Consider the following 12,951-nt stretch of genomic DNA (forward strand, 5'->3'; position numbering starts at 1 on the left):
TGTAATATCTTAAAGCATGAAAAATTACACTTCAGTATAAAGAGCAATATGTATCTAAATTGTTTGTTTCTTATTCGTAAATTGCGTTATTAAAAAAACTATAATTAAATATAAAGACATAACTTGCGACAATCTTTAGCTAGCAGCCATAACAGAATGGAGGTATTACTTACCACAGGTTAAGTGATAACTACTGTTTTCAGCTTCCTGAGTGTAGGAGAATATTTTTGGTAACGACTATTTTTACTTCCCAAGATGTAGGTGAACACATGTGGTAATGACTGCTTTCAGTTTTCTAGGTGTAGGTGAACATATTTGATGACTATTTTTAGTTTCCTAGGTGTAGGTGAACATATTTGATAATGACTATTTTTAGTTTCCAAGGTGTAGGTGAACATATTTAATAATGACTATTTTTAGCTTAGGCCCGGCATGGCCAAGCGCGTACGGCGTGTGACTCGTAATCCGAGGGTCGTGGGTTCGCGCCCGCATCGCGCCAAACATGCTCGCCCTCCCAGCCGTGGGGGCTTTATAACGTGACGGTCAATCCAACTATCTGTTGGTAAAAGAGTAGCCCAAGAGTTGGCGGTGGGTGGTAATGACTAGCTGCCTTCCCTCTAGTCTTACACTGATAAATTAGGGACGGCTAGCACAGATAGCCCTCGCGTAGCTTTGTGCGAAATTCAAAAACAAACAAACAGTTGCTCTCCATCTACTCTTACGCTGCTTAATTTGGGACGGCTAACGCAGATAGCCCTCGTGTAGTTTTGCGCGAAATTCAAAAACCAAACCATTTTATAATCTTACTATTCTGAGTTGAAACGTCCTATTTATTTTCTTACTGAAGTCAACTGAAACTATTACTTTATATTTTCATAATTACCAGTAGAAACAAGAGGTCCTTCACTGGGTCAGAAGTAAATCTACAGACTTAAACGCTAACATCCATGGCTCGATTCTCTGTGATTAACACAGCAGATGGCTCAATGTGGCTTTTCGCTTAAACAAAGACCGACAGTTTTCTTTATTGTTATCGTTAAATAAAACACCAGTAAGCTAAAACTATTGTTTTACCTTCCAGTGTTGTCACAGTTTATTTATGTTCAGGCTGTGAGGTGTTTAGTTGTATTGTGTCATACTGTAGCACAAACCACATATATGTGCGTGTGTGTATAGCTAACCAGACCTTTAACTGCCTGGTATTGAAGCTATATGTGTTTAAACTGTGAGTTGCTAAGCACTTTCCGTGCGATGCTCTATTTGTGGAAAGCTGCCTAGACATGTGAAAATACTTACTACGGATGTTTTATTCTTTTTGAAGAGCAGTAGTTTCATATTTCTAAATGTATCTTAAGTTAGAAAAATGCAACAAAAGAACGTGCTACAAATAACTCATTATAACTTAGCACTGCTAAATCACACGTTATTTTCTATGCACTTTAGAAAGGATAATTTGAGATAATAGTCAAAACGACAGAAAATAGCAGTCTGACATAAGTTGAAACTATCATAATTTAGAAATGCCTGTTATGAAACCAGTCATTTAGGCTAGATATAAACTTTCATTTGTTTGTAGTAGTAAACAAGCTGAATTTTTCAGATAAAATTACCGGGAACAAATATACCCATCACACGCACAACTTTTCCCATTTTTATACCTATTTCAGAATTGTTGAGTTGATTAAAATACGTTAGAAGAGGGTAATGGATATATAAACCTTTCCATACTATCCTCATATTTCCTAACATAAACACCATCATTTACATAAGCTTCAACAAACTATCTCAAGTGTTGACATGGCAAACAATGAGAACGATGTGCCACCCTATCTCGTCACCTAGCTGAAACTACTTCTTGCACGTGGATATAATATGTGAATGTGAAACACGTGGTTGTTTCATTATAGTATTTATAAAACCATTACAAGTTTTTAATTAATTAATGTTTTTCTGCTTTATTGGTTGATACTTTTAAACCATTTATCGACCTTCTGCAGGTCGAGGGTTCGAGTACGTGTCACCGAACATGTTCATCCTGTCAGCCTTAGAGACGTTATAATTTGACGGTCAATCTTACTTTTTGTAAGATTATGTGTTGATTAGCTGCATTTGTTTTAGTCTATCACTGCTAAATTAGGAACGACTAGCGCTGACAATTCTTGAGTTTGTGCAAAATTCAAGCCAAACATAAAGTATTTAAGTTTATTTTCTGCTGGTTTTAAGTTTGTGGAAATTTTCTGCTTAGTTTTTCAGTTAAGTTAAAATCGGAATAAGGACATTCAAGAAGTTTACGTTCGCAAATTTAAATGAAATATTTCAGAGGAAACAAAAAAAAAAAACGTAAAATTATTACGTAATAAGGCCCAGACATTTAAAATCAATAACGTTACCCAAAACCGTAGTGGATGTTAATGGGAGAATTATACGCATTTTACACACACACATTGTATTTCCATCTTCTGACGACAGCTGGTTCATTTTAAATGATTTTTCGTCCTACTAATATACTTAATATCTTTCATATTGCATTTTCTTGGGTTGTTGTAACCAATCAGCGACTAAAGCGAATTTATATTTTTTTATTTCTGTAGCTGTTTCATTTATTCGTTATCCTATACATCAACATGCCGAACAAACATTTTGGTTGTTGGTTCTTTAACTTCAATTTTTAAGTTGGTTTAATGAGAAACTTTAACAAGTACACCTTATGCACACATTAGTTTTCCAACAAATAAAACCAATTTCCAGCTTTTTTTCTACCCGTCTTTTGTGTTCAAAACTTTGCAAAAATTAAATAGTTTCTACAAGTAACAACTGTTTGAAAATTTATACTTAAAGTAGGATACAACATAATGGAAAAAAAATTATTACAACTCGAAACTAAAGACGAGTGGGATACCTTGGTTTTACAAGGCTTTGAAAAAGTATAAACTGATGATTAATTGAGAGTAGTTCTTGAACTCGGTTATCTTCAGCAGACATGATTTAATCTTAATTCGTAGAATAAAAATGTTACTGATTAAATGGCACTGAAAATAATAAAAGCAATTTTTGTAAAACATAAATTGGTAAAGGTTTCGAATGGATAGCCTTGCTTGGTTTTTTTATAAAACCCGTGTTGCTAGCTATTACTAAATTATAAATTGCAAAACAAATAAAAAGACTGCAGTGTTTGATTGAAAATAAATAAATTAATTGTAAGTTATCGAGTCCATTTACAATTACACAATGAGTGCTGGGTTTATTCACTCACGAGATGGCGCCCTCTTCAGGTTACCACCAGTTTCGTCTCGACCAATCACAACCATCCGACTGTACAGTTGGAGTTCATTGCTGTCAGTTGAAAGTGAGTGTTCAGGAGACGTCACGTGAAAAGCAAACGTCATCTTCTACCTGCTTTTTTCCTGGCATCCTCGGACAGCTAGTAAAGATAACGAAACTAGTTCGTTCATGAATTCTCTGCAGAAATAGAAGTTTAATACTAACAAACAACGCCCATTCTATCGACGACCATGCCTTACCTCTACATAGAAACAGCAAAGGAGAAGTTATGTCAGGGAGCAAAGTAAGTTGGTTACTAATTTTTTTGTTTTTTTTATTGAAATGTATTAAAAGTGCGGGTTGACAACTGTCAGCATTCATTGTTTCACAATTCTAATATAACAGTTTTAACAAACATTATGGATCTACCCTTTACTTGTTATTGTAAGTATAAAACGCGGTGACTTACACCAAAGTGTCTTGTTACAAACGAAACATTTTTTTATTGTTTAAAACTTTTATGGTTTAAACACAAACTAAGGATATCATCCAGAACATTGAACGTATGCGGGTTGTACGAAACTAAGCTTCCATATAAAACGAACGAAATGTGTAAACTGTAGAAAAATTACTTTATTGTCTAGAACGTAAAGCATCGAATACTTTCGGAAAACGTAGTTGCCAGGTAGAACGAAGGACACATACAGGTTGTAGAAAAATAACGTTACGATCTACAAAGTAGGGGTCCGGCATGGTCAGGTGGTTAGGGTGCTTGGCATGAAATTTGAAAATAGCGTGTTCCAAATCCCCCCTCGTCCTTTCAGCCGTGAGGTCTTTATAATATTTTGGTCAATTCCACTGTTCGTTGGTAAAACATTAGCCTAACGGTTGGCGGCGGGTGGTGTTGACTAGGTGTCTTCTTTCTAGTTTTTCAATACTAAATTAGAAACAGCTAGCGAAAAGAGCCCTCTTTGTACAAAATTCAAATCAAAGAAAAATTAAAACGTAGGACATGCGCAGACTGTAGAAAAGTACGTTGCCATCTAAATTGCAGGACATATGCTTGTCGTAGAAAAATTAATAAAGTTATCAAGATCATTGAACACGAGAGTTTTGGGGAAGAAAACTAAACGAATTAAAATTCTGTTAAGAATGTTGTACATAAACTGGTTGTTTAAAAGAGTGTCATTTATTAATAATCAACTTTAAGTTTTTCCATTAAATTTGTGTTTATAAAAATAACCAATGTCTCTTTTGTACGGCCTCATATAAATTTTATCCCATGATTAAACTTTAAAAATAAAAACATTTGTGGAAGATTAATTAAAAAAATATACTTTATTTCAAAAAAACTGCGCAGAGATACGCAAGATCTATTTCTTCGTAACAGTCTGTTATTTTAAACTGAGGAAAGAAAACTAATCAAGAGCATCAGCCGTTAACTCTTGGACTACTGTAATCAAACTGTGGGATTTGATCGTCACTCTTATAACACACACATACACGACCTAAAAGTGCGGAATGAGATTTTATGGCAACGGGACGTGAACCAAAAACCTTTAGATTCACAATCAGCTTCTCTAATCACTAGACTATGCCTGACCTGAAAAAGAAAAGGAGATACAAATTATTACTTCAAAGAGAAAAATTGTTAGTTAACTTCTGACCAGCTGTCTCACAAAAGAGCAGTTGTACCGTGCTTTCTTTTTGAGGGCTGAATTTGAAGTATAAATAAATGAGTTTTCTTGTTGTCAGCCCTTTATCGAAAAAGTTAAAATAAAATGATACTTACTTTTAGATAAAGTAGTAAAGTTGAGGAAAATAATATTTGTCGATTGTACCTTACAGTTGGCTCTTTTTAATAACTCCAAAATATTGTAAGTATGCATGATGTCCAGGGGCAATTATTATTTGTAGCACCATCATCTGATAGTAACATCGACAATTATTATTTGTAGCACCATCATCTGATAGTAACATCGACAATTATTTTTTGTAGCACCATCATCTGATAGTAACATCGACAATTATTATTTGTAGCACCATCATCTGATAGTAACATCGACAATTATTTTTTGTAGCACCATCATCTGATAATAACATCGACAATTATTATTTGTAGCACCATCATCTGATAGTAACATCGACAATTATTTTTTGGAAAACTTTGAGAAATTCTGGCATTTAACCTTAAAACCGTGTTTTAATTATTATTATAATTTTGATCAGTGACATTGTTTTATCTTATGTTTAAGGTTTAATGTTTTTTTCCTCATTGTTAATAACAATGCACCACTCTTTACCATCATCTTCTTGACATTCCTCAAGTTGTATGTGTTTATTTACTACAAATGTCACGAATAGTAAATAACACACGATCCCTCGTTGAGCGAACTTTATCATTAGGAAAGCTTCTGTTTGGTTTTGTCAAGAAAAACTATACGAATTATCTTCCTTATCGACTGCAGATAAACAAAAGATGATAAAATACTAAATATTCTTCTACCCTACGTGTTTGAGAACACACATAATGATTTTCAAAGACAAAGCTAACTTTCACATGGGATTTTATTGCTCTATTCAGTGGGATGGACTTAAACACAGCATATGTTTACTTTAGGCAGAAATGGAAGAGTCGTTTAAATGAATATGGACTTCAGATAACGATTCCAGTTCAGGTAGATATTTGTGAACATTCAGGCTACAGAGTAAATACAAAATATGGCCTCTTTGTTTTAAAGGATGTATATATTAAAGCCGTAGTCCTAACTTCTTTATGAGGACACTTTCAATAAAGCGTGGTATAGATGGAAAATAATAATATTTTAATTAGTATTATTAGTAACAATAGACAGAAAAGACTGTTTCACAAGTTTCTATAAAACCTTTGATTAGAAAATGTTAGGAGTGTATACAGTAAATAAAATGTAAGTATATTTGCTTTTCAATTGTTATTGATATTTTAGTAAATGATGTCTTAAGTCCTTTGTTGCGATATGGAACGCCCATAAAAGGCAAACTAACTTATGTATACTTCCGTCAAAACGTCTTGGTTGTGGCGTTATCTGATTCATTAGTAAAAAAAGGATTGCTTATCATCAGCTACGATAAGTTGACAGTAAACTTTGTATACAGTAAACTTTGGTTCACATGTGATATATAATAAACTTTGGGTTTACTTTTCGCAGACAATACCTTTAAAACTTACATCTGGTAAATAGCAATCTTCAGGTTTATATTTGTATTTAATAAACAGTAACTTTAGGATTTGAGTTTGGTAAATAGTGACCAACGGGTTTGCATTTAGTAATAACCTTGAGTTTACACATGATTAATAGTAATATAAGGTTTTATATTTGGTAAATAGTAGCCTTTAAATTTGATTGTTAAACTTTTAATGTTCTTAAATTTTTTCTTCAAGCCTGAAAGTGAAAATCCCATGAGCTGTAAGTTTTTACTGCCACAGATGTAAAAATGACTTTATGAGTAGATTATTCTCCTCAAAATCAGATTCTATGGTTTTAGTGAGGGCTAAACTTCTCTGTTAAGTTGCTATAAGTCTGTATCAGCAATGTACAGATTTAGATTCAAGTTTGAGAGACTGGTTTCTCTATACTCTGAACGTGGTTAAAACCTTTTTCATGGACAAACATACCCAAGAGTTATAGTAAAGGATTCCCGCTGTATAATGATCTGATGTAAAAAAATCAAGTTATGTAAACATCACAAATCCAGTAAAAATATAATCTAAAAGTAGGTAAGATGAGGTAAGAAAAACTCCAGAATGGTAAGCCTCGTTTTCATGCCAATTTTAATAAACAGTAAACATTAATATAAGAAAGGGACCAGCTGCCAGAAGGCGCTATCAACGCAGTTGCACCGTCTTATATCACTATGCCATCTCTTCATTGTAGATTGATCGTGCGTTCTTAAGTCATCAGTTTTAGCTTAGGATCTGCACTGTTTTCAAACCCTACTTTAGAGTTATATAATGCCAGTATAATTGTGATTCATGTCGGTTCTCATTTGTTTTCTATATACAATATTTGTAAAGAACAATAATCTTACCACTTTCTGTTATTTCTCTTTACATAAAACATATACGGAGCCGCAATTTATAACGTGATGAAAGATGTTTGGATCCGTGCACGTGAGAAACGTGGCATTTTATCAGTTGGAACAAGTGCAGCAACTCTTCAGATTTGGTCAAACATTAAGTCTTGTATATACAGTTATACCAGCGCTGCTGACTTGGCAGAAGTTGCTACCGTGTCATGAAATCCGTCATTAATTGACTTAGTAATATAAATATTAAAAAACGCATATTGCTGGATCAGGTTTAGTAACATATTGTTCCACACTACTAAGTTAGAATTAGAGTTCGATAAAGTATAGCTAGTTAAACATTACCAGGTCTAATATTGCATATTTTGTTGCCTATATAAACTTGTTTTAAAATTCAATAGCTAAAACGTCTAATGATCAAATTTCACCGTTCATTTGTTTCTCAAAAGGTTGAATTAAATATAAATAATAAGAATGATTTGTTTTGGCTTCACAACAACCAGATGGTTAGGAGGTTCTACTCACACACACTGAGCTGTGGAATCGAAACGTAGCATCAAATATATTTCCATGAGGACATTATAATGTGATGTCCAATTCTTCTGTTCATTGGTTAAGAATATGCCTAAGAGTTGGCAGAAGGCGTTGCTTGAAGAGTTATCTTCTTTATGTCTCCGGATTTACAATGCTAGAGTCAGGGGTTTGATTCCCATCGATGGGCTCAGCAGATAGCCCGATCTGGTTTTGCTATAAGAAAACACACACGCACATCTTCTTTATAGCTGAAATTTATGGACGGTGGCAGACAACATTCGTAATTTTGTCTCAAGCAATATTGCTTTCACGATCAGTGCTTTTCAGTATAATACATGTATATATATATATATATATATATATTGTAATATATCTAAGAATTCAATTTAATAAGGCTCTCGTCGTATTAAGTTAATCAAAAAATATCATATACGTAAAACAGTTTCACTATTAGATCTACTCAATGTTTCAGTAAGATTGTTTTTGGTTTATCCATCTGTATCTGTGCTCTGCCTACCATGGGTATCGAAACCCGGTTTTTAGCGGTGTTAGTCCGCACACATACCACTATGCTACTGGGGCCAGTAAGGTTAGAAAGACACTTAAGAGTGTAAAATTAACTTCAATACATATAAGTAGATTAATCAAATGCCTTGAATGTTAAATACAACTGATAGAAAATACAGCGTAACGCTAGAAAACATAACATTGTGGTTTCTTTGGAAATGTAACAATTATTTGTCGTGTTTCATGTGTATAAAATCGAATTGAATTTTTCAAGTTATTTTAATCGTATTAACATTAAATTCTGATCAAAACAAGATTTTAAATTACTTAGATAAAAGCTTTTGAAAATATAAATTAAGATTAAAAATCAATTCAATGATTAGTATAGTTTATTAAATATTTTTTCCTATGTTCTTGCTTATATAGATTAAAATGCATTCTTACAGCAGTTGGGTATTTTCACGGTTAAACTACATTTTCGGCCATAACTCCAATAACAGTTTACGAGGTTTACCTATATTAGGAAGCTTAAGCTAGTCCTAAATTTACATATAATTATGACCAAAATGCTTGTATACTGTTTTATACTGATGTTATTGTCTACATGCATGGATTAGTTATTGAGTAAATACCAAAGTAGTAACAGAGAATGACAAACTTTTAATGGTTGGTATAAGTTGTTTTGAGTTCTTTAAAACACTGATAAATATTTGTATTGTATAAAAGGTTGTGATTTTGTTATACTGTTTTAAATAACAAATGAACTCTTTGTTCGAGCAATTTCTCTGTACTTGGTATAAAGTCATGTCTTGTCACGCGCGAGAAGTTATACAGTGTCAAATTGTTTGACTATCGGGAAATGGTATGAATAAAACGGACTTGGCCAGAACATGTGTATTATATCCAGAAAACTAAAACATAATCGGACTGCTGGAAGTATTGTTCCAGGAAAGTCTACTGGTAGACGCCGAAAAAATACTACACGAGATGACCGTGTTTTCATCAGGTTAACACGTCAAGGTCGAAATAAATCTTGCAACATCTTACGACAGGAATGGCATGAACATATTTATTTCTAGGATATCTGGAAGAACGGTGAAAAAGAGTCTGGCCAAACAAGGTTATTTTGAAAGAAGGGCTATCTGCAAATCGATATGAATCAAAATACATTGTCATCACCTTTATAGTTAGACGAGACAGTTTGTCATCTTACAGTTATGACACTGGTGATACGTCATCTTTTTTATATGATTCCTGTTTTCGGCTTTTTAAATCTGGTGACAGGATTTGTGATTTTTTGTTTGCCTTGAGAACGGATGAAAAGCTATTGTCTTTCACACAGGGAACAAACACACAAGAGGTGGTGTAATACACGTTTAGGCAATTATTTATCATTGTGGCCAAACATCCTCCATGGAAACATCAATGGCAACTACATACAGATGATATTTCTGCCATATGCTAGAACAAGGTTTGGCAATAATTTCGTGTTCCAGAATGACAGTTCCATTACCCACAGTGTGCATATTGTACAGGATTATCTCGATCAGGAGGACGCTATAAAATTCCCATGGCCAACAAAGACTCCAAATCGTAATCCCACTGAGGACTATTAAGCAGAAATGAGCCAGAAAATTGGTAACCACGATCCTAAACTAACGACTTTATCTGAGATTCAGCACCCTCTATTGACAAATCAGCGTGGATTATGTCAATAACCTCATCAACGGCATGCCATGTATTCTTGCAAATGTTGTTAGAGTACGAGAAGAACCATCCAAGTGCTGAATGTTTAATATGAAGTAATATAAGGTTACAGGCGCTATTTACAATAATTTGATGTTATATTTTGTCATTATATATATATTTTAATAAGGTTTTGTTGTGATAGATGAAATGTTGAATTATATATCTTTCTCATGTGTCTGCTAAAATTATTTGCTGTTCTGATACTCAGTTTATGATGTTCGTAGAACTTATCTCATTATACAGATTGCACATTAGATGTTTCATATAACATGGGTTTATTTGTATTACACCTTAATAATAATGATCTTATTTGTTGCAAGATAAGCAAAACATTTTGTTCAAGACTGTATTAAGCTCGCAATGCAAAACAGTATTATATACATAATACAAATATAATAATGAAGGGAAAAATCAAAATAAGAATAGTCTTCCGATATAACAAATAGTATAAGCAATACTGTTAGGGGAAGTAACAATAAATAAATAGTACAGTTTACCTTACTAACGGAGACCCCACGAGACATTGGATTGGGACACTTTATTTTTTTCAGCAATAATAGACTGGATTCGGTATAGCAGCTGCCGATAATAGGAACCCGGTAGAATATTAAAATTATTGCTTTAAAATAGTTATTTCCTTTCAGGGCATAAATACAAAATAGTGAGGGGGAAAAGACTGATATGTATACACTTTGATATCTAATGGATATTATTAATCTCTCGTCAGGTATAAAAAGATTCAACTCTCGCTATTAGACTGTTTCACTCACTACTACACCAATAGACGGGCTTATAACTTTTTAATCACTGATGTTGATAAGTGTCAAGCGTGTTTGAACAGCTGGTCGAATAAACTATATTTTATAATGAAGCTCTTTACAGAAAGGGACACATTATCACTTTCTTTTAAAGTCAGAGAAATGATTCTATTTCTGTATTTAGAGAAGGTCTTCAACAATGACTTAACCCTAAATGATCACTTGTATTGTTATATACAAATATGTGGAGTATTATGGAAACAAGTGAAGGCTAGAAGCCCTATTCGACGTAGATAAACTATTGCATTCCGAACAGTTAAAGAAAAGTACCGTTAAATAAAAACTTTACTTTTTTATTCGAATAACGTCATAGAAACGTTTTCTACGATCACTTGATGGTTTATCAGAAACCACTAACTATATGGCTTTTCATTTCTCTTTCATCATATTAGGATATCTATATATTCTGAAGCCTTTCTGAGAACATACCAGTTATTTTTGAAATCTTAAGGCCCTACTTTATGTTTCAGGCATGTGTGTTTGTGTGTGTTTTTCTTATAGCAAAGCCACATCAGGCCATCTGCTGAGCCCACCGAGGGGAATCGAACCCCTGATTTTAGCGTTGTAAATCCGTAGACTTTCCGCTGTACTAGCGGGGGGCGTGTTTTAGGCCTGCATGTGTTACGTATGATTAATCAGTATACGTCGTATTAATTATTTTATACTTCTGTTAGTCAAATAATTTAATTAACTTCTCCCTAACCATAATTTTAAATCGACATGTGACATTTTGTTGTGTTTTTTTTTTTTTTACTTAACTGTCTGAAGCTAGAGAACGCTATTGTTGATAATGGTGTCGGTTTTATAACATTGTATGTGTCATTAAGCAATGAAACCAATCGTTGTTGATTTTTCGGACTTCGTATATTATTTTTTCTGAACAATTTCAGTTGACTCGGAAATAAATCATGTTATTCTCTGATGTTAAAGTCACTGATGAATCGAACCTTCATACAACTATTTACAATAACAAGTATATCACGTTTGTTGATTATCTGTGATATCGGGTCACATTTTCTAGCTGTAATATACTAACACAATAGATTTTTTTTTCCAAAATGAGAGCTTCAGGTTTTATTATTGTTTTGAGCATTTAAGACGAGATTTATATCACCAACATCTCTGTGAATATTCTTTGTTATTATTATGGTGCACACTTAGTAGTTTTAAATATCTTATGTGTTCATTCATCTTTCTGTCTTTCTGTCCCTTGCCTATCTGTTTATTATATTGTGATCTATTAATCCTGAGAAGTCTCCCTGGAAACAAAACGGTTAATCTGTTTAACTCTCAACGCTATGCTTGATACCTTAGCACCTGTCTACTGTTTGGAATTAAATATAAACATTTCTACGTTGTGATTTCATTTAGTTTCTCGAACTTTGGTCTCAGTGGAAAATTCGAGTTCTTCAAAAACTTAATGAATGTACAACACTTACAACAACAAAATAATGAGTGAATACTCAAATTATCCATTAGGAAAGTTTTTGTTCCTTTTTCATTTAGAAACACAATTTCGACGTGTGAGACGCGATAGTTTTAACTTTTAAAATTGAATAACGAAACGAAGTTTTAAATATGTACAGATGATACTCTGAAAGATAAAATTAATAGATGCCCACAGTTTATATTCACCTATCCCCACTAGAGACCTTCATCCTTAAAGTACTAATAACTTTGCAGTAGACAGTCAAGAATGATTTTCATAATAGTGTAATTTTTAATCACATTTATGTATTGCATGGTGATTATACAAGAGCTTAATAGAAAATTGCTCTTATTAGAAAGAATTTCGAACAGTGTAAGCGTGAAGTGCCATTTTAATTTAAAATATTGCTAAGAACTAGATACAAAAAGATAACGAAGTGTATTAAAATGTACAACAAACTGGATAAATAAGAAACTCGCTAAAGCACAATAAATAAGCATAATGTTTGGTTAATGGTATGTGACTCGCAGATCTTTCCTATTGTATCAAACAGGAGTAAATGCTATACCAGTAAGATTAGAAGTAGAC

The 12,951-nt window shown here is 33.2% G+C and overlaps 1 protein-coding gene across 1 annotated transcript in view; it reads left to right on the plus strand.

Moving 5' to 3' along the window:
• The first annotated feature begins 3,335 nt into the window (after nucleotides 1–3,335).
• The window catches only part of LOC143224275 (uncharacterized), a 31,785-nt gene continuing 22,169 nt past the window's right edge, over nucleotides 3,336–12,951 (plus strand). The window contains exon 1 of the mRNA XM_076452678.1: nucleotides 3,336–3,565. Within this exon, the coding sequence (XP_076308793.1) occupies nucleotides 3,513–3,565 (53 nt within the window). The 5' untranslated portion in view covers nucleotides 3,336–3,512. The remainder of the gene's footprint in view (nucleotides 3,566–12,951) is intronic.

The sequence above is a fragment of the Tachypleus tridentatus genome, chromosome 8 (genome assembly GCF_004210375.1).
Source record: "Tachypleus tridentatus isolate NWPU-2018 chromosome 8, ASM421037v1, whole genome shotgun sequence".
NCBI classification, from domain to species: domain Eukaryota; kingdom Metazoa; phylum Arthropoda; class Merostomata; order Xiphosura; family Limulidae; genus Tachypleus; species Tachypleus tridentatus.